At 45.9% G+C, this 22,755-nt stretch overlaps 1 protein-coding gene across 1 annotated transcript; it reads left to right on the top strand.

Annotated features, from left to right (window-relative positions):
- Window positions 1-1,581: 1,581 nt before the first annotated feature.
- On the top strand, window positions 1,582-21,784 carry PXDC1 (PX domain containing 1; the record flags this gene model as incomplete). The annotated part of the gene is made up of 5 exons (XM_079533515.1): window positions 1,582-1,837; window positions 11,982-12,073; window positions 12,355-12,472; window positions 16,037-16,148; window positions 21,667-21,784. The coding sequence occupies 5 exons, from the start codon at window positions 1,582-1,584 to the stop codon at window positions 21,782-21,784; spliced, it is 696 nt and encodes a 231-aa protein (XP_079389641.1).
- Between the last annotated feature and the right edge of the window lie 971 nt (window positions 21,785-22,755).

Raw genomic sequence — 22,755 nt, 5'->3', positions numbered from 1 at the left:
CCACTCTGTCACTGCCTCACTGCCCTCTGAGTAAAGAATTTCTTAGTAACATCTCACCTAAATCTCCCTTTTTACTTTAAAACTGTTCCCCCTTGTCCTGTCACTATCAGACCATGTAAAAAGTCAGTCCTACTCCTGTTTATAAACTCCCTTTAGGTACTGAAAGGCTGCACTGTGGTCTCCCCAGAGCCTTGTCTTCCCCAGGCTGAACAAACCCAGCTCCCTCAAACTATCTTAAGAGAAGTGCTTCAGCCCTTTGATCATCTTTGTGGTCCTCCTTTGGAGCCGCTTCAGCAGCTCTGTGTCTTTCTTGTTCTGGGGACTACAGCCCTGGACACAATACTCAGGATGGAGCTTCACAAGAGCAGAGCAGAGGGGGACAATCCCCTCCCTCTTCCTGCTGGCCCCCCCTCTTCTGATGCAGCCCAGGATACCATTGGCCTTCCACACTGCAAGCTCACACTGCTGGCTCATGTTAAGTTTTTCATCAGCCAAAACCCCCAAGTCCCTCTTGGCAGGGCTGCTCTCAATGAATTCTTTTTCCACTCTGTGGAATCTGGAGTTGCCACAACCCAGGTGTAACACCTTGCACTTGGCCTTATAGAAACTCATTGTGTTCACTTGAGCCCAACTTTCAAGCTTCTTCAGGTCCCTTTGAATGGCATCCCTTGCTGCTATCGTACCAACTGCACTACTCTGGTTGATGTCATCCACAAATTTGCTGAGGGGGCACTCCATCCCATCATCTGTGTCACTGATAAGGATGTTACTGATCAAGGTAGAGCCTTCCCTTCCCTGGGTCATGGCAGGCCGGGAATTCATGCCCCGAGCTCCTCTCCCACGGGATGCTCCTAGTGGAGCCCACAGAGGCACCATCCCGGGTGACACACCCCACGTCACCACACGCTGTCATTGGCTTCGCCTTCATCCACATATATATCTGCAGCCCATGGGCATCTGGAGGCTGAGCAAGCCCCGAGCCCCTCTGCTTCCTCTCTTTGTCCCTCTTTTCCCCAGTGTCGCGGCACTCTGCCCCCAGCGGTGCCGCCTTCCCGCTCCCCTCCGGCACTGGGGCTGCCTTGGGGCGGTGCTGGGCGCTGACAGCGCGGCGCAGCCGGAGGCGGTGTGCGCTGCGTATTCCTCCGCTTCCTTCCTCAGCGGCCGGGATGAAAGTTTTTTGGTTTTTTTTCAAAGAAAAATAAAAACTTCTAGGGTCACTGGGAGGGGGAAAAATTTCCTTGTCATGTCTGTGGCGTCTGCGAAACCGTCCCGAGAAGGAAGAGGAGGATCCGCAGAGCTGCGGGCGGAGGGGCGGGCGGGGAGGAGGGCCGAGGGGGGCCGGGGTGCGGAGCGCAGCCCCCCCGGCTCGCCGCCCGCCCGCGGGGCTGAGCCCTCCCGCAGCGGGAAGGAGGGGGGGAGCAGAAGGGGCCGGGCCGCCCCGCTCCCCCGCCCCGGGGGGTGCGCCGGGTGGCACCCCCCGTCCTCCTCCTCCTCCTCCTCCTCCTCCTCTTCCTCCTCCTCCCCTTAACTCGGTGGCGGCGGCGGGCGGGGCGCTTCGCTTCGCCCTCCGCCGGCGGCGGGATGGCCTCGGCCGTGTTCGAAGGCACTTCGCTGGTGAACATGTACGTGCGGGGCTGCTGGGTGAACGGCATCCGGCGGCTCATCATCAGCCGGCGGGGCGACGAGGAGGAGTTCTACGAGATCCGCACCGAGTGGTCGGACCGCAACATCCTCTACCTGCACCGCAGCTATTCCGACCTGGGCCGCCTCTTCAAGCGCCTTCTCGACTCCTTCCCCGAGGACCGGCCCGAGCTCTCCCGCTCCCCTTTGCTCCAAGGTGCGGGCACGGCTTCGCCTCTCCCCCGCTGCCTTCCCCGGGCAGGGCGGGCGGGTGTCCCCAGGGCGGGCAGGGGGCGAGCGGCGGGACGGGACGGGACGGGGCGCGACGGGGAGGCGGCCTTTCGCGGTCGGAAACTCCTCCCGGGCCGCTGGTTCGCATTGCGCCGTTTTTATTATTATTATGGATTCTGCGGGCGTAAGGTCCCTGCCCCTCTGTGCCTCTGGGGAGGGCCCGTGGGGCTGCGGGAGAGGGGCTGCGGCGGACAGCCCCCGCGTGTCGGCGTGTTGTTTGCCACGGGGACTGTGGGGGGGGGGAAAGAAAGGAAGAAAAAAGAGGCTGCGTCGCTTGGCAGTGGTCGGAGCGAGTGTGGAGCGAGCGCAATTCCTCGCATAACTTTCTGCGAAGCCAGTATTGCAGAGCAGTCCGCGCCGCGCTCCTTCTGCCTTTCGGTTTCCGAAGGAGGTGACGCAGCCCGGGGGTGCGAACCGCGCTCGGAAGGGTTGGGGCCGCTCTGGGGCCGCTTCTAATGCGTTTGACGTTTGGGGAATATTTTCTATGACAACGCTGCGCTTTGCTCTGAATTATATCAAGCGTGTCGGGCGGCACGGAGCATCTATCTTGTGCGCTTTTCCAGCTTTCCAGTCTCCCCAGCTGTCCGGGTAGTTCGGCTGAACGGGAGCGGAGAGAAGCCGGTATCCGATGTGCGGTTTGCTCGCGGAGAAGCTGGAGAAGCCCTCCTCCGATCCTCGCCATCCGGGGACAGCGGCACCCCGCGCACCGGGGGTTAAATGGGGCAAAGCGGACCCCTCTCAGTGCCGGGTCCCGGCGCATCCCGAGGCGGCGGCATCGCCCCAGCGGCGCGGCGGTGCCGGCTGCCCTCTGCAGGCGGCCGGGGCTGGGGGCGGCGGAGCGGGGTTCAGTCCCTGCTGGTCCCCTGCAGAGGCGGCCCGCAGCCCTTTTTGCCTCTCTTAAGTGCCTCCAAACTTTGCTTTTGCAAATTATGCAAGAGGAAGCATCTTCGATTCTTCCCTAAGACTCGGAGCTGGCAACCTTCACCTACCTTTCCCTAGGAAGCAGACCCCGGTAGAGTCTGCACTGAGCGAATCATCAGTCCAGGATTTGAAAAATGGGAAGCTAATAGAAGCAGATGGTAATCTATTCAGCCTGGAGAGGAGGTGGGGGTTCACTCTGCAGCAGAGACAGAGTACAGTCAGGAATGGCTTCTCAGCAGTCGCCGCATGCTTCACAATTTCAGTAATACTCCTTGAAATGAAGCTGCTCCTCTGCTAAAGAAAATGACTTTGCTGAGTGTGCTTGTGCTCTAAAGTGACTGCCCACAGCCTGTGTAACTGCATGATACTGGGACACGGAATCACGGAACCGTAGAATCATTGAGGTTGGAAAAGGCCTCTAAGATCATCCAGTCCAACTGTCCACCTGCTACCATTATCACCCAGTAACCCATGTCCCAAAGTACTGCATCTGCTCTTTCCTTAAACGCTTCCAGGGATGGTGACTCCACCACCTCCCTGAGCAACCCATTCCTGTGCCTCACCACTCTTTCTGAGAAGAATTCCTAATACTGAACCTGAATAAGAGTCCCGTTTGGCTAAGTGATGCTGATGCCAGTGATACTTGGCTGTGAGCGCACACTGCGTGATGCATAGGTGGCCCTTAGGAAACCTCTGGGGTATGCGTGGGTTCTTTATGTTCTGTTTGAAGGCAGAGATCCAAAGCTCAGTATATTTAACCCAGCAAAAACACCTGGTGAAAGCACAGTCTTGTGCGTGAGCATTCAGTCATATACATCTGTGTGTATATTTTCATATATTCATCTTATGCATACAAACATCATGTATATGCATAAGAAATGTATGCTTATGTGTGTGTTTATCTTTCTGAAGGAATCTGAATATTAGCTGTGCCTTTTATCTGGAGGAAGTGGTAAAATGTTGCAAACTAAACTTGCATTGCGTTGAAGGAGTCCAATATTCCTACAGATTTGCTTAAGGAGCATTAAAAGAGCCAGCATTATCCTACGGCTGGGTCAGGCCACAGTATGCTGCGTGTGAGGGATATGAGGAGTGCAAGGCTGAGCTTTTTCGCCTTTCTAACTCCTTTACAAAGAAAGATGATTATTTTTTAAATGTAAGCAGTATCAGCAGGAGCCAGTTGTTACCATTGTGCACTCACTCCTCTTCCTTGGATGTGTGGGTGTTTGCAGAGGAGGGGATGGGAAGTATGACATTCTGCACCCGTTGTTGCCTTATCCATCCCTTGGTAGGAGGGAAGAGGAGGCCCTGGGGGTTGTGACACACCTTTAAGAACTGACAACACCATGTGGCAAAGTGCATTCCACGCACACATCTGGAGTGCGTTGTGATGCGGAGGGCCAACTTGAGGCAAGCCGGGGAGCCAGTAAACAGGGCCTGGTAAGTGCCTACCTGCAGTGTGACTGAGTATGATTCACTGCTGGTATCTGATTTGTGTCTGAAATGTGCCCTTCCCTTCCTCTAGGCAAGTGCACAAAAGAAGATCACAGAAAAGCATGAGCTGGTTCACTCTTAATGCCACTAGTCTGTTTCTGTATGCAGAGTGAACTGCTTTTGTATTTATATTTTTTTATGAGAAAAACAGCCTTGTGGACCTGGAAGCTGAGTCAAAATCAGTGATTTTGCAGTAGTTACGACAGACCCAATAGATGCTGGAAGTGAAGTATTAATCTGGGAAAGAACTCTTTTTTTTTTTTTTTCTAGCCTTCTGTTTTCTCTAAATATTACTTCTGGAGATTCTTGGAAAAGATTTATCTTAAGGCTTGATGGAGCTTCAGTGCAGTCATGCATCTGGCCCCAACCTCAGTGCAGGCATAGAATACAGAATTACAGAATCACAGAATATCCCAAGTTGGAAAGGACCCATGAGGATCATTGAGTCCAACTCCTGACAGTGCCAGACCTTTCGGTTCTCTTCCCTTTCAGGTTTCCCTCGCCTGATTGTTGCCACCAGGGTTTACCTGTAGCTCCCCAGAGCTTTTCTCTTATCATCTGCTGTGCTGGCGCGCAACCTTTGTCCAACCATAAAAGCTGTCCAGCCGCAGAGGAGCCTTCCTATGGAAGCTTTGTGTGCAGCATGCTCATAGCACTGAGCAACTCTCCCCTCTCCTGCAGCAGCCCCTGGGCAGCCCTTCCTGGTGGCTGATGCCGAGCTCCATCTCTTTCCTGCATCACCAGGAAGATGTGCCAGGAAGTGCTTGGGAAATCCTGCAGGGCTGCCTAAAGGCCTTGTGCACAGCAGAGTTCCTGAAGAGCCGCCTGGGAATGTTATGTTTTCCTGCATATTTTGCTACGAATGCCGTATTCATAGCTTACAGTTTTCTATATGCTGCATTACACTGTTGTTGATTACAGGGCCATCTGGGAGCGTGATTTATGCAGAGAGGGAACTCCACAGGAGCAGCATAGTGCTTTCCACAGACAGCAGCTGTTTGGGTGCTGTGACAATGCAGATAAATACACTGCATCTATTGTGCTCTTCCCATTGTTGACATTGTCAGCAGTTCATTAGTGGGGCTCACTCGGAGCGTCTGTCTGGCCGACAAAGGATGCTGCTCTCGGTTATCAGACTCTAGCAGTGCTGTGAGACTGAAATTGAGTTTGGGGCTTCTGGGATTGGGTTTTTTATTAGCTGAATTTCATGGTTCATCGGTAATGCTGGAGATAAACGAAGCTTGCCGTGTTGTTATAAAGCTGGGCACAAGTTGCCTTTTTGTGGTGGACTGAGGCAATACGTGTATGGGGGGATTTTGGTGGGGAGGAATGGAAATGAGGTTGTTTTCTGATGACAGGTCTCACCTGATAAGAATCCAGCACTGAAAGTGTCTGTAGGAGCCTGCATTTTTCATTAGGCATTGACTGCTTGGCTCACTTTTATCTTGTGCTTCTTGGACATCTCGTTTCTTGTGGCTCATCAGGCATCAAGACAGGAGCTCAGTGGGGAAGGGCTATCCGCTGAGGTCTGTCTCTGGGAGGTGCCGTTTGCCTGTCTCCCAACCCTGCATGAAAAGCCCGGCAGCTGGAGGTCTGGGCTGCTCAGCTTTAACTGAGAAGTGTACCAGGGCCCTCAGATGGCCACGGCCACAGCCCCTGCTCTGGGCGATGTCACTGGGACAGTTTGAGCTGTACTTTGTGCCATCCGTGTTTTTACATCTGTTCTGTGTGATCTGTCAAGGAAGCGGTTGCTTGTGCTAGAGCTAAGAGCATTCAGGATTGTGAAAACTCTCTGTCTTTCTATGTCTAACAGATTGATTTCAATATCTTCAAAGTCCAAACTCCAATCCACCCTCCTGCATCCCTCTTTTCAACTCCATCGTATCTTTTTCTCTGCTCCCCGAGTAATGCCACCAAGATGTACCACGTCAGCGATACTGCATGAATAGCACACCCTTTGTAACAGCTTCAGGGACTGCAGAGGCTTGTCATATGCATGAGGTGGAATGAATTTTCTTGTGTGGGAAGGGGCAAATGCATCTTCCCTAAGAGATGAGAGCAGTAGAATTAAGGAAGAGGCATCAGACAAGTGCTGCCTGACTAAAACCACAGACACAGCTCTGGGATCTTGTTCCATGTGATGAGAATCAGATGCCCTAGAAGACAGTATAAATCACCCACAGAGAGGAGAAAAGTGGTATCCTGGTCTCTTGTAATTGGAGCTCCGGTATCCCTCATTGCCTCTAATTATCTGCCCTTCTCTGGATCTTATCACATCTTTGGACTGAATGGACTCCTGTGGAGTTATTTTGCAGAATTATTGAAGAAATGTTGTGTGAAGCAATCTTTCCCATCTTGCTTTTTTTTCTGGTGGATTTTTTTTTTTTTTTTTTTTTTTGCCTCTGAATATTCCTTTGTCCTTCTAGCAGCATTTATATATCCAGAAGTCCACTGAACATGGCTCTGAGTAACTTGGTCTGACCCTCCTTTGGATGGAGGATTGGACCAGCTGATGGCCTGAAGTCCCTTCCGTTGTACATCATTTTGTTATAGCAAATACCTCCTCGTGGCTGGGACCTGCTTGCTCTATCCTCATCCTGGAATGTGGCTCTATTTGCATATACACAAGAGTTTGAGTTATCTGAGGGAAAGAAGAAGTAATGAGGGTAAAAGATATAAAAGATTGAGCACTGTTGTATTAATGAATACTGCAAGTGGGGAAAAGAAGCATATCTCCAGTTGAAGCCATACAATCTGGTCAGGAGAGAGTCCAGAGTAGCAGTCATCTGTGCAAGACAGCTTAGGTGTCTTCCTTAAAGATCTGTAATCCATAATTGCCAGTCACGGACTTGTGTGAAAGATAAGGGTGGGCTCAAGATAAGAATCTATAGGCCGTAAATCTTCATTGCAGTGGAGATTCAGCAAAATGCACTGAGATTTCTGCATGTATTTCTCTGCTATTTCTTTTTTCACTTTGCTGTCTACTTTGCCATCTTTCTCACAGGGGTTGGGGAGAAGATTAGGTGAGGAGAGCTCAATGCAATATTTTAATCTTCAAGTGCATACTGTAATATGTAGTATTAATAGCATCACCATTCCATCTTGCACATATCTTCAAAAGTATGCTTTGACTTCTGTTCTTGCTCAGTCACCTATACTTGCTGAAGTTTTTAGTGGGCAGTGTTGGTGGTAGGTTGACTTTTGGACTGGATGATCTTAGAGGTCTTTTCCAACCTTAATGATTCTATGGTTCTATGATTCTATAACTAATTTGGAGAAAGCAGGAGATCTCTCGTTATTCTTTGCTCTTTTCCTTACCAAAAGCCTCAAGGGCAGTCCTCCAGACTGGAGAAACAAGGTTTGCCCACAGTTTGAGGTCATGCACACATAGCAGTTTGTACATAGCAACACCTCTCCAGGAAAACAGATCATCAGCAAGGAATGATTTATGAGAAATACTTGATTTAGGAATGGATTCACTCTTCTTTGGAAGGCCCTAAAGGACTCCTGAGACAAGTTGCTCATCGAGGGCATCAGCCATCAGGGCCACGTCACAGTCTCACAACAAGCTGTGTGGTGTGTTAGAAGTGGTTGTCAGCATGTCATTAGCTGCAGACTCAGGCTTGGTGGCTCATAGGGCAGCAATAGGACAGGCTGTCAAGGCTGGATGCTGACATCACTAACTGGCTCCCAGGTCATGCTCCTCATCTGCTGAGCTCGTTTCCTGTTTCTTCTCAGCTCTGGGCCTCTCTCCCACACCATGGCCGAGCGTGCCAGGGATGCAGCTGCTTGCCTGATTTGCAAGGCTCCTGCAGCTGCTCTGGCACCAGGGTCCCACAGCAGGAAAGATGCTGCAGCCCATGCTGCTGTTTGTGCTGTGTTTTTCCACAGATGTGTTGCTATGTGTGAAGTTACTATGTCTGCGTGGTTTCAAATTGTGGGCAAATCCTGTTCATCCAGTCTTAAGGACTCTGCTCAGGGCTCTTGGTCAGGAAAGGGGCAGGGAAGATGTCAAGGGGAGTTTTCCTCCCCCAAAATTAGGTCACTGGTTGCAGGGGCTGTGTACACAGCAGAACACTGCTGAAAACAAATATCCCAGGTATGGGCAGGTGCCACTCTTGGTCACACGATGTGCCTGCATTGTCCCTCCCTTGACCCAGCATGTGGGCTCTGTTATGAAAAAAAAATCCTAGGGATTTCTCATATTTGGCAGACAGCTTTGTAGTAAAATAAATAAAGAAAATGGAGCCAGCGAGGCTCCCGTTTACCTCAAGCCCTATAAACACAGGTGTTTATAGTATTTAAATCACTTGAAATGATAGTTAATTGTCTAAGCACAGTAGGGGTAACAAGACAGAGAGCAGAGTTTTCCTGGGAGGAGTTTACACATGTTTTCAATTAGCAGTCAGCCAGCAGTCAGGGCAGAGGGAAAGGCATGAGAACAGCATTTCACCATGACCTCACTGAGAGATTTCCCAGCTTTGAGCACAGCTCTGTGGCATACTGAACAAGTGGAAGAAAGCACAACTGGTTCTGGGCTACTGGTTGCTTCATTAGTGTCTTCTCTTTTATTTTAGGGTGAGCTGTCTGAAGAAAGGCACTCAGAAAGATGAAAAAATAGACACACACTTTTGGTCTGTGAGCGGAGACAGAAAACAGAGGCTTCAGGATGCTCTGTGGCTGCCATACAGATCATAGAATCACAGAATGTCCTGAGTTGGAAGAGATCCATAAGTATCAGCAAGTCCAGCTCCTGGCTCCGCAAAGGACCACCCAACATTCAAACCATATTTCTAAGAGCATTGCCCTAGTGCTCCTTGAACTCCAGCAGTTTACTTCCATGGGGAGGCTGTTCCAGGGCCTGACCCTCCCCCTGATGGAGCCCCATGCCGTTCCCTCGGGTCCTGTCACTGTCAGCAGTGAGCAGAGATCAGCACTGCCCATCCACTCCCCTCTGGAGTTGTAGGCTGCCATGCTGCATATGTGGCCAATGTATGAACAGCAAGACCAACATGCTCGCTTAGGACATCATGGCACATTTGTGTTGGGGCTTGTGACAGCAAGCAGTCAGGAGGGCTGGAAGGAAGCGAGGGGAGGGACCAGGCTGTACTCCTCCCAGTGCCTGTGCATGGGGCATCTGGCTGAGGGCACTGCAGATGTTGGGCTGTTAGCAGTCCTTTGGGCTGTGGGATCATAGCCCACGATGAGTTGAAAACCGCTGGCACATCTGCTAACTCTTAAAAACAGAGCCTTTTAGACTGACGATAAATGAGAGCCTTACAATCTCTGTAGCTCTTGCAGAAGAAATTACAGGGCTCAGCATATATATAGGCAGTCAAGTGGTTTCTGTGTGTTTGGGCTGCCACACAGGAAGGCCGCTCCCCAGCAAGCTCAGCTCCCTGCAACCGACCACAGTGGGTCAGCAGCTTTGCACCCCAGAGCTGCACATCCACAGCCATTCAGCATGTATATAGGCATCTGTCCCTGCAGATGCATCACTTACTCTCCTTCCTACGCTGTCTGCCTTTTGGTTTTGATATCAGTAAAAGCTACAGTAGGAAACAGTGGTTACTGTGTTAGATGTTGGAATGTTCCATGCCAGTTTCCCGGTGGGTTTGTGTGCCGGGTGCCTCTCCAGCAGCCCACGCGAGAAGTATGTGGGGCTGGATTTCCTGGTGAAGGCAGAGAGCTGTGAAGCCTCCCCTGGGGTGAGCTGTGGAGGTGCTGTGGGCTGTTGGCCATCCTGGCTTCTCTCACTGAGGCTCAGCAAGGCTGTGCAGAGCTGCAGATGCCTCTCTTGATTATTACTAATGAGAGAAAATCCCAACTGCTTGGCTGCTTTTCCTCAGAGTACACTGCACACTGTTGTTGGTGAGGTGTATTTTTTTCTTTTCCATCAGATGTGGGACAGGCACATACTTGCAGATGGGGCAACGTGGAGCCGCCCAGGCCTGCACGCACCCAGCAGTTGGGAAGATGAAGTGTGCTGATCTGCAGGTCTGGGCTGAGGCATCAAGCACAACCCAGCTAACACACAACCTGTGGACCCATGCAGATGAGTTAATTCATGTTTACCCATGCGAAGCTACTTGACTGTGGTGTACACCAGCTGGATCAGGAAACGCTGCTGTGCTTCTAGGCCTGTCTCTGCTGTCAGAGGACAGAGCACACTGTGCCAAAGAGGTGTCAGAGAAAATCATGTAAAGGAAAAAATGCAAAATGAGGGATGTCGAGCAATAGAAAGTCTTATTATTTTATGTGACAACTGTCAAGTAAGCCTGGCTGCTCCAGAGACAGTCTCGTTTTGTTCGGATCTGTAATTTGAGGAGAGCTGGCAGCTCCAAAGTCATGCTTTTGTCAGGAAAGTTTGCATGTGGTCACATCACACCAGTAACTCAGCTTGGGCTGATGCAAGCAGAAACATCCCATGAATGTTGGCCCCAGACTGGGTGGGTTTGGCAGCTCTTTCTGTACCTCTGTCTTTTAAATAGAGATGGTTGTGCAAAAGAGAGACTGCACTTAGACAAGTTTAGCGCTTAGCATTTTAGTGCATCGAGGTGGCTTCTCACAGACGGCTTTGCTACTTTTGGCTTGTTTTTTCTTTTTTTCATTGTTTCAATTTTTGTGTAGATGGTTTCGGTTTATCAAGTCTTTTTCTGCTCCAACTTTCAGTCATTTTATTTATGCATCTATTTGTTTTAACTAGTGAAACTTGTGGTCTTTAGTAGTCTCTTAGGTATTTCAGTCCACGTGTGTATGTTATGCACTGGAAAAACTGCACACATGTAGAGGCAAATCAGTGGTTGGATTAGAACAAGTGCAGTTGCAACACCAGAAATAATGGGGCTGTTAGAGAGATGGGGTTTGCTTCACCTCATATTTCCTGTACGTGCATATGGCCTGTGGTAGATTTCCCTGCCCCTGCTAGGGGAGAGGGAAGCTATGGACGCCCTGCAGAGTGTGCATATGGAATGTGATATTACACTTGAAAATCACGCTATCGAGCAGTTCAAAATTAGAAGCATTGTAATGCATCATTCTGGCCAACTGAACACAAAATTTCCATGTCGGTCTTTTCTGCAGCTCTGTGATAATTCTGTAATTAAAAAAAAACAAAAATCCAAACAGTTGTTTTGTACTTGAAGAATGTGGTACTGAGAAATCTGTGGACTTGCCATTGGGATTTACATGTCTGCTCTCAAAGCCTTCTGTTTAGTTTGTGTTTTGTCTTTTCATCTGATCTGTGGGTTGTGTTTTTTGGCTTTCTTTGGTTTTCTTCTGCTTTTTATTGACAGAAAAAGGATGAATCATGGTTCTGGGAAGCAGAAAACAGCATTTTGATTATTGTTGCTGGCAATATTGTGTAGCAAAACTGGGTGAGGGTGTAGGTGGTTCTACTTCTGCTTGTCTTGCAGCTCCTAAACGTGATCATAAACAGCTGAACTTGTGTCAGGCCTGAGACTGTGTAACTACACCCACCTTTGTTTGGGCACACATTTTATCATCAGTGTGGGTTAGAAGTCTTATTTCTGGAAGGCATAATATTTGAGTTCTTTCCACATCTTCTTGAGCTGGTGCTTCTGGCTGCTGAAGTGTGTATACACATGAAAATGTGTACGAAGCCTATGCCCACAGTCTGTTTACTTTGTTTCTAGGGCTCATCACAATAAAAGAAGCCCATGATATAGAAGCTAGACTTAATGAAGTGGAAAAGCTTCTGAAGACTATAATAAACATGCCATGGAAGGTGAGTAAGCCAAGCTCCACACTTAGCCCAGCTTGACTCTGCCTTGATGGTGGCACACACTTGCATGCAGATTAGAAAGTGATGGCCTGTGCCAAAATGTAAAAGAAGCAACAATCCACTGAATATCTTGGAGAAGTGCTGAGTGTCAGAACCATGTAATGATGTCTCCAGGCAGTTTTTTGTAATAAGTCTTTCTGTTGTACTAGGAAGGGATGTAAAGGGAGGAGAGAAACAAAACAAAGTGTTGGTAATAAAAGCGGACGTCTCTTTCTCTTTTTAAGTATTCAAGATCTGAAGTAGTCCTCACATTCTTTGAGAGATCTCCTTTGGACCAAGTTCTAAAGAATGACAATGTCCATAAGATTCAGCCAAGCTTTCAAAGTCCAGTTAAAATATCAGGTAAGAGTTGTTTGCTTCCAACAGTCGTCTCGAGAATTAAAGAATGAAAATTACTTTATTTGTTGTTCTCTTTGTTCTTTCTCCAAGCAACTAGCAAAAGCTGTGAGAATATTAAATACTGTTAGGAGAGAAGGAAGGAGAAACATCGCACCTTGAACACAGTGTGTGCAATTTTGGTCTCTCTATCTCAGACAGGAAATAATTAAATCTTAAAACACACAAATAAAGGATAGGGATTAAAGTCATTGAACGGCTTCTCCAAGAAAAAGGTCAAAGAACTACACTTAAACTTTGGAAAGAGATAACAGTAGGGTTATGATGGAAGCCTACAAAACTGAATGGGAGGAGGTTTAATTATTCTGTTGTTCTCACCAAACAATAACATCAATTATCCAGTAAAGCTGGCAGATAATAGGCTATAAACAAACAAAATAAAGGTTAAATATTCTGCTGTTTTCATCCAGAGCTTGGCTAGGGAGTGAAGTCATTGTCATAGCATATCATGGAACTGAAAGTAAAAATGACTTCAAAAAGGAATTAAGCAAGCAAATGAATGAAGAGTACATTGAGACCTGACACAGATGGAGACAGTGGCAAGTTTCTAAACCACAGCCTGCTGGAAGGTAAACTGGAGAGCAGTATCATTCTATACTTGCCTGTCCTTTTAGCCCACCCCCACTGAATCTGCTATTGTCTGTTGTTAGAAGGTGTATGGACATTTGGTGTGTACAGATTTGTATTTCTCTGTTGAAAAGTTTCCTTTGGGCTTAATGGGAACTGCAGATTTCTCCTTAGGAGCTTGCAGTCTGCGAGCTATCCAATGAGGTGGCAGTTTTAGTGTCACCAAAAGGGCTTATTTTGGTGAGTGAAATAAGAGTGAAATACTGCATAGTTCTCCAAGGTGCATAAGATCTTTAGTATGGAATACATCAGCTTTCATAGGTACTAACAATACTTTGTTTAATGACTAGGTAGCGTGTCAACGTGCTAAAGATGTAGACAGTATGTCTTAAGGATTGATTCATAAACAGGGTAGATTTCTATTTTTGTTTCTGGTCCTGAGCTTTGGTACTAAGCAAATTAGTTATGGGTTAAATATTCTTTTAATTAAATGGTAAATTGCTTAGGAAGCCACCAATAACTATCTTGAAGCATACTGCCTAACACGGTGCCTAGGCAAAAAATGTGGTCTTGCCAGCCAGTCTGGTGCTTTCTCATTGAGCCCCTGAGCAGAGGCTACAGCGCAGCACAGGATGGTGCTCATCAAGCAGCGCCTCAGGGCCATGCTGCGAAGGGGATGGTGCAGGTCTGGCTCCTTGAGCCCGGCAGATAGGAGCCAACAAGTGTGTTTAATGTTCCAGCTGTGAGTAGCGAGCTTTGGATGGTGTGTTGAGTTGCTGTAGAAATCGAAGGTGAAATTTCTCATGTGTGTGTTTCCTGATATTTGTCAGCCTCCAAAGGTGAATGTGGTTTACGTGCTTTGCTTCTGAGCACCCAGAAGTGTTTTCAGTACTGAACCCTGAGAACATATTCACTGTTTTCTGTCCGAAATATATTGCTGCCCTGTGAGAGCAGGGGCTGCAAAGTGAGTCCTTGCACCTGCCTGTTATGAATTGAGGGATCCAGCAGTACATAGGTGACTCCGAAAGTAGTGTCTCCTACTTATTTCTATGCAAATTACAACAAATATAAAGAGCACAACAACACAATTCGAGAGAGCAAATTTTCAGCTACAGAACACTATTTTTCAACAGTCACCCCCATTAACTCAGCATTTTCACTAGCAATGTACAAGAGCCTGCATGCTGCACTTGTAAACATCTGCATCAGCAGAAGTGACCCACTGTCATCGCTGCTGAAATGCATCACCAACCGCTGGCACTGTGCTCACATCCACTGGTTGGTCTCCACTGGTTGTCAGCATGTGGTGGATACAACAGAGGGAAGAGGATCAAGAGAAATCTAAGTTCACAGTCAGGGTGTCTGACTGATAGACAGGCTAGCAGTAAAGGGAAGCCTCCTGCCAGCCTGCATATAGAAGAGCTGTGGAAACCATGTCTGCAGAACAATAACATGTTTTGTTTTAAAGTGAACTAAATTGATTTTAGTAGCTGAATCATACCTAATTAATTGGAGGAAGAACAGAGGAAGACTTACGCAGCTATTCAGAAGCACCATGTGGTAGTCTGTGTCATCATCTAACTGGTTGCCACAAATAGATTTTTAGAACTTAGGTGAAAACCTGATGATGAAATGACATTTGCCTCATCTGAATTTTGCACACTGGGGGAAATGGTTTTGGAGTCTGTCGGTGTTGTCAGTAGGTGGCAGTAAATGTTAACAAAGCGGTTTGCGCTGCAATAAAATGCTGTAATTTTTTAGGTCGTGGCAAGGACAGTAGGAAAAATTGTGGCATTCTTGTTGGTCATAGTTCAGCTTTTTGCATGCCTTGCGGGCTCAGAAAAACAGACCAACAAATTCTATGCTCTCTGAAAGAACAAACTGCCCATTGCGTGGGCCTGTTCAGAGTGATGAGTGATGGGGAAGAGAGGAAGCCCCTCCTCTTTGATGGAAGCTGAATTTGAATTTATGGTGTAAATTGTATTCTGCAGCACGATGCTTGCTTAATATGAGTCATTCTGCTGGTTTTCTTTGTCTTTACCACCCCCAAACATATTCTGCTGAAGCAGGTTGCAACACAATACAGACTTTCTTCAGAAAAATATGGAAGTGAATTCTAGCTTGGCTTTTATGCAGTAATGTACACTTAAAAATTACCTCATTCCTCTCTCCATTCTCCTTTCCCACTCATTAGAGAAGTACATTCCTGTTGTGTTGGCACTAGCATCATCTGAAATTGTATAATTAGAAAAAGTCCTTGCGATTTGCCTAGTTTGCCTTTCTATATAATACCAACATGGTTAAACTTCTTATTCACAACAGATAAACTGCTCTTTAGTTTTGAACACTTTCCCTGGTAGTTAGTGAGTGGAATTAGATGTAAGTTTAGCTGTTCTGGACTGGAGACTTGTTACACAATGACAAACAAGTAGAATTGAGGGCAGCGTAGAAGACAGTATTGTTTTACATAACTTAATGATGATTGCTCAGATAATTTGGAATGTATCTTTTTATTTCCTTTCTTCTGTTATGGGCTTTTTTTTTTTCCTCTTTTTCTTTTTTTTTCCTCCTGCTTAACTTGTTTAAGCCTTGGAAATCTGTCCAGGAAAAACACAATTATGAGAAATGGTAAATTGCAACTGTATGCATGGGCTCCCATTCTGCTAAAAGTGACGCCTATTTTGCCACTGGCAATAGTGGGACTGAGACCTGGCCTTGCTTCAGATGCTCTCTATCAGGAATTGATGATGTGAATAGGATTGCTTAAGCACTGGCAATCTGTAGGTGTAAGAAGCTGTGAAACAAACTCTCTTTCTGCTTTCCTCTACAGATGTTCAGTGTTACATCCCTTTTCACAATCATGTCAAGTATGTATGACGTGTAGTTATTTCCAGCTTTCTGTTTCTTGGACTCTCATCTTGTTTCTCTTTATTCTTCTGACAGAAATCATGCGATCAAATGGATTTTGTTTAGCGAACACTGAAACAATAGTCATTGACCACAGTATACCCAATGGAAAAGAGAAGCACCTGGATGTGGATTCAGCAGAACACTTGTAAGTGTGGTTTATCCACGAGTAATGCTGTCAGGTTTCAGATCAACAGTCACTTTTTGGCTGTTTTTTATTTCCATAACAAGATGCTATTCTCTCAGTAGGAGCAAGACTGGTGCAGTTGTCATTCTAACTGGCTGAAGATTACTGGGTCTGATAGCTGAGGCTTCACAGTTCTTTCCATTAAAATGGATAAAATGGCTCTCTGGAAATTGACCTCACTTGGTCCTGTCTGTAAGAAAAAAGCTGTGGCTGTCGTAGGGATCCTGCCAGGTGAAAACAGAGGAACTTCTTCTTTCTCTCATGATTGTGAAGAGAGATGACTTGAGCCCAAATGTGGAAACTGAAGGATCCCGACAGACAGGCTATCCCAAATATTTATCAGGGGAGCAAAACACCATTCTTTTTATCAAAGGAAGCTGGGCAGCTGCTCAGGTGTTGCTACACTCTTTGACTTGCTGAAACATGTATTTCATTAAGGAGGAAGGATGTTAGATTAGCCTTATTTGTAAATTCTGCCTGCTAATGCGTGTAGATATTTTGGACCAGAGACCAGTAACCAGAAGGGCTTTCATTTAGGTCTTAAGTCAGTGCTGTATTGACAGATGGGTACTGATGGAAGTCAGCTCCTGTTGATTTCTGTCATGGAAAGTGATTGATGTTTCAGTGAGCTTCAAGTAATGAAGCATTTAAATGTTTTCAATGAGAAACATTGACCTGTATTTTCATTAGAGCAATCAAAATGATGGAAACAGAGCACTAAAGGCCTTATGGAGGCTTTATCTTTGAATTCATCTTGTCACGTTTGAAATGTGATCATTGCCAGTCTGCAGAAGGGTTTACAGGTTGACAAGATTTTCTCAGAGTCTGAAATGTATCTGGCTCCACTGTAATTTCTCAAAGTCTTTCTGTTATAAGAAGGAGTGTTTAACACTTGCTGTTTTGAGCCTAAAACTTACTAACAGCATTTCAATTCATACGCTTGTACTAATGAGGCCAAAATGATGAGCTGAACATCATTCAATGAGGCCACTGTCTGGACATTAAAATTGATAGCTCCTGGTAGATCATCTCTTAGTATGGAGAGTGATAAATGGTCTCCCTGGTCTAGCAGGAGGTGTCCCTGCCTACAGCAGGGGGCTCGGAACTAGATGATCTTAAAAGTCCCTTCCAACCCAAAGCACTCTATGATTCTATGAAATTATTAGAGCAGATTACCAAAGAAGGCCTTATCCTGCCTCATTTTTATTATTTCAAAAGGTATTGATTTAAAAGAATGCTTTGGCCCAAGGAAAACTTACTGGTCTGGGATGGAAAACTTCTGTCGTCTAGTTGTCATCCCAATGTTTGTCCTACACATCAGAAAATACTCAGGCAGGAAAATATTGATATGATAAAGACCGGGTGGTAGGTGTGGATTCCCAGAAACAGTGGTGGAAGAAATTAATCCAAAATAACAGCTCAGCTTTGTGCATCTGTATTTTAACTCCCCTGAAGGAAGTTAAATTGAGTACAAAGAAGTTAATACATTTTAAATATCTGTTGTACATGATGACCTAAACTTAGCTGTATTTTGTATCAGGGAGGTAGTGGCCTGGAAGTAATGGCACTCATATAGAAAAGCTATCTTGTAAAGACTGAATTATTTTTAAATACAAAAGTTTCCTATATTTTTAAGTGTAGACTAGTAACCTAGAAAGAAAGTTTATAAACCTTTCAAAACCCTATGCAGTTCCTTTTTGTTTTCTGTAGATTTGGATTTACAGAATTCATATTTTCTATTCTGAAATCAATTCCTTGTGGACTTGTCTATCCTCAAATGGGGAGTTTTTCCTTTCAGTAAAAATCCATATCGGTTTTGGTTGCTGATGTACTTGAATCAGACATTTTGCAAAGCAAGCATTTTTTTTGATAGAAGCACCCAATAGCATTCATTTGCCAAGGCCCTGCTACACTGTTGGATTTTGTTGGGTTAGCCACTGTCGGCTTGCTTGCTGGGTTAGCCACTGAGTGGCCCATCACCTGAAAAATCTGAAACTTCTTGCAAAAGAAACTATCGTGTTTTTGCAAGCTGGAGTTGCTTACTCTGTTACTGCTTTTTGCTTCCTTCATTTTCTCTAATTTTGGTTGGCAGAATACCACATTGTTGCAAAATGTGGTGAACCCAGTGTGCTCAGCCTCCATGTGGCAAAAGCAGCAGTTACATGCTTTCTGTACTCTGCAGTGCTTCTCAAAGCAAAGGTGGCAAATAAATGCATCCAAACTCCTTGTTTTGTTACATAGAAGTGCCTTCCTCTGCCGGTGCTGTTTGCACTTCTGTCTTTCCAGCCAGCAGCAGGCAGCAGAGGCTTTGGAACTGGACATGCTGCCTTTTTGGCAAACTTGCTCCAGTAACAGGCATGTATTTTCAGGACAGTGGTGGTGCTGGTGCAAGCATCTTGTTGTCCACAGGAGAAACTTTCATGTGTGGCAATGCAAAAGCAGCATGGAGCTGGTAAAGTTAGGTGCAGAAGGTTTCCAGAAAAAAAATAATCCTACGCTTGACAAGAAAAGGAAATGCTGCTCCTATGCTTTTTATTCTTAAATGGAAGGAGCTCTGTTCAGGTACTGCTTGCACATAATGTGTCGAGAGTTCTGTAAACTTTATTTTAGGGAAAGACCTGTTGGTAGTTTTATGTGTTACACAGCTTCTGGCTGTAACTCTGATTTACTGGGTTTGGTTTCTTCCAAGCACTGCAGAGCACTGCTTTGCAGACTCCTGTGTCTGCACTTTCTTTCCAGCAGCAAGGAATGCTTTCTGCCTTCCCGCAGCATGTGAATGTCACTGCTTTGTATCTCACATGCTGCTTGTACTACCTTATCAGCGAGACTGAAGTACCACAAAATCTATGTGGCCTTCCAGGTGCAAGTCTGATTTTCTATAATTGGCAAGAGAAAGAAAGCTGAGTCCAAATAGCTTTCTTGCTTCCTTTTCTGGCATTGTCATTCTGTCTGCCCCACTGGTGTTTCATAACCCGTTGTTCCTGGGCCTCCAGTGGTCTGTAAGACAGCACAACATCAGCTGGGAGTTAGCTGCCAGAAACTAAGTCAAATCCCTTCTGCACGTGTTCCCACGCATGCAGGCAAGCAAACAACTTGGAGGGAGCAGGGAAATGAAGGCAATAAACATTTGAAGCTCAGTTGACACTGAGTTTTTTCCATGGTTGTAAGTAAAGATCATAGTAACAGAACTGCAGGAGAAAATCCCTGAGTTTCTGTTCAAAAAGTTGTGGTTCTCATAGTTTAGGATTGAGAAGAACCAGGAAGGAGTGTGGAAAACGGACAGAGCCATCTGTGTCCATGCATTCTAGGATGTAGGCACTCTGCTATCCAAAAAGCTGTGATGCTTTCCAAGAAACTGAGTTTTGAGAAGAGGGAGGAGTGGGAGATGTTATCTGTTTCTTTATCCTACCAGTCTTTTTAGACCTTCTGAAGTACTTGATTCTTAGGGCTCTCTCAGTTGAAGTTAGAAGGACATCTGCAATTGCATTATTTAACTGCAGGAGTCCAACTGCCATAGGGAGTGCAGTGAGACTCTGTAGGAAGGATGCTGTAGTCATTGTTTCCTATTTGTCTTGAACATTTGTCTTTATAATAAGACAAATGCAGGGAGGAGACTCTCACCCTTTCACTTCATAGGTGCAAGTTCAATCTGCATACAAAGGCAGTTTCCGTTCTGCATTTGTGTGGGAACCGAGGCATTTCATGACACTGCCAAATGTTGTGAGAATAAAATGGAAGAATGTGAACCTCAGCTTCATGACTCACTTTTCCAGAGCTCACTTGCTGCTTCCTTCCTTAACACTAGTAGCTTTGAAAGTCAGAGAGAACAATATGAGTTGTGTGCACGCACCGTAGTTCTCATTGTCCTGTAGCTGATTCATAAACGTGGCTGTACGATGAGAAGGTGGATGGGATCAGTTCTGAGTAGTAGCTGTGCATTTTTTCTAGACTCAGAAAGCTCTAATTCCAGAGGTATCTAGAGCTGCCTAATAAAGGTTGTGTCCCAGGAAATTATTCGTTTGTTTGTAGGAGAAAAGCCCTAGGAGTTGAAAATGAATTTATTGTGTTTTTAATCCAGGTCAACTTCAACTGAACATAGTGACTAGATGTCATGAGATGTAAACTTCAGGTATGATAATGACAAGAGCTGTGAAGAGTCTGTGCCATGCTGCAGAGAAGTCATAAAAAGCCCCTTTCAGTGCAGACTGCTATCTAAAGAGATTGAGAATTTGCTCTCCTAACATGCTGCATATTTGTGTTTCGGCACAGCTGTAAAAGGGAATAGTTCTCTTGCTTTACTGTAAGCCAACTCCTTTGCTCATTCGTCTCTATGGGTTACAAAGAAGGTTTTCTGTTTATTTAAGGACATGGAGGGCAATGTTTTTCACTTATATCTCAACCCTCTTTAGTGAGTGCTGAATTTTGGTTTACAGAAGTGATGGAAGATATAATTTCTGACCTTTCAGCATCAGGAGAATGATATGTAGGCTAATGTCACGAAACTGTAACTTCACTATTTGCAGTTGATTTTCACGGACTTGCTTGAGAACTTCTTGCATATGTTTTAATTTCAAGCTGCCAGGAGAGGGAGCGAGACACTGATGATTTCAGAAAAAAGAACTGGGACTCTAGATCTTTGCCTTGCAAACTGAGCTTCGCAAAGCTCAAGCTGTAAACCAGCATTAGAAGTACTACTACTGCAGCACTACTCTGCTGTAAAGCAAGTCCATGTGTTAAATTTACTCAGAAACTTAACTTGAGATACTGGTAGAGACATTCTTGCCTGCAGCTCTTTTTCCAAATGACCCCCGCAGAAATGTCTTTTCTCAAAAATTTCTGGGGATCAGTCTCCAGATATTCTAGCCTTTCCCTTTTCCCCCAGTACTTTTCTTCAAATTCCATCTACATTCAATTTTTAAAATTCATATCAATTACTTTTTTTTTTTTTTTCATCAATACTAATGTCTTTTTGCATCAAAAGAGGGGTGGCCAGCAGGGCAGAGGAGGTGATTGTTCCCCTCTGCTCAGACCTTGTGAGGCCTCAGCTGTAGTATTGTGTCCAGGCTTGGAACCCCAGCACAGGAAAGACATGGAGCTGTTGGAGCAGGTCCAGGGGAGAGTCGAGAAGATGATCAGAGGGCTGAAGCACCTCTCCTGTGAAGACAGGCTGAAGGAACTGGACTTGTTGAGTCTGTAGAAGAGGAAGCTTGGGGGGGAACTTATTGTAGCCTTTCCGGTACTTAAAGGGAGCTTATTAATAGGAGGGAGGCTGACTTTTTACATATTCTGAGAATGGTAGGACAAAGGAAAATGGTTTTAAGGGAGAAGGGCTTTAAACTAAAAAAGTGGAGATTAGATGTTAACAGGAAATTCTTTACTCAGAGAATGGTGAAGCAGTGGCACAGCTGCCCAGAGAAGTTGTGGATGTCCCTATGATGTAATGCCTTTTTTTGTTTGTTTTGTTTTAATTTCTCCTCAGGTTTGAAAGTGTGAGTGACTTTACCTCAGAGCTAGAAGACAGTGATGACCCAACAGCCTATGTCACCAATTTGACATACTACCACCTGGTCCCATTTGAGACTGATATTCTGGACTGAGACTGCTCAATGCCACAGGCAGCCAGCATCCAGCCAACCTCTTCGTCCATAAGCTCTGCTGTCTCCAGCATTGCATCTCAGTGAGTAAGGATCTGCAGGCAAGACCAACAGCTAAGAAGCTGCAGCAAGTACATCACAAAGCTGGCTTTGTAGTCTGGCCTTCTGTTGTGTCTTGCAGAGACGTCTTGTAAGGAGGTAGCTGCTTCACTGTGAACAACAAACTCATTTTCCATGAAAACAAGGCAGCAGAGGCCTCCTGGGACTTGAGGAAATCTCTGCAATGTCTGTGGTAACTACAGCTCTGATACAGCCGCTAGAACTCGTGCTGTGGTGTGCTATCACCTGTGCTTCTTGGCTTGCAGTGCAAGTTGAGGCTTCCTCTTTTAGGATACCACCAGAAACTTCCCCAGATGTCGTGCCCACTCTTTTTATTGCTGTGTAAGTGAGAAGGCAAGCCAACCAGCTGAATTTTGTCAGTTCCGTCTGCAATTGCTTAATGGATGCCTTGCAGGTTACTTCTTGCTCAGCTGCCGGATGACTGGTGCCTTACACAAGACGTCAGAAACACCATTGAGTGCCTCTAGAATACAGAATACAAGCTGACTGCTTTACTTCTTTCAATCATGGGTTTTCATGTAATCACTGAAGAGATTACTACTCTTTCCCTCTTTCCATGAGTAGTAAAGCAGACAGCAGCTGGCATTGCAATGGGCTACACATGATGTTTAGGTACCTGAATGATGTCAAAGATCTGGAAAGCTGATGGGAAAGCTGAGCTGCCCTGCTAAGGGCAGTCAATGCTACGACAGGCACTTGGATATGAATTTTGTCACGTGGACCAGAAAATGTGAATGGTGCTTACAGTTGTTTATATCAGAGTGATAGTTCCCTATGTATGTTTCTCCCCAGAGAATGGGGAGGAAGCCAATGAGATTGCGTGTTTGGACTGAAAAAGAACAATAAGCTACAGT

The sequence above is a fragment of the Tetrao urogallus genome (genome assembly GCF_951394365.1).
Source record: "Tetrao urogallus genome assembly, chromosome: 3".
NCBI lineage: Eukaryota > Metazoa > Chordata > Aves > Galliformes > Phasianidae > Tetrao > Tetrao urogallus.
This window is presented reverse-complemented; position numbering and strand designations above follow the sequence as displayed.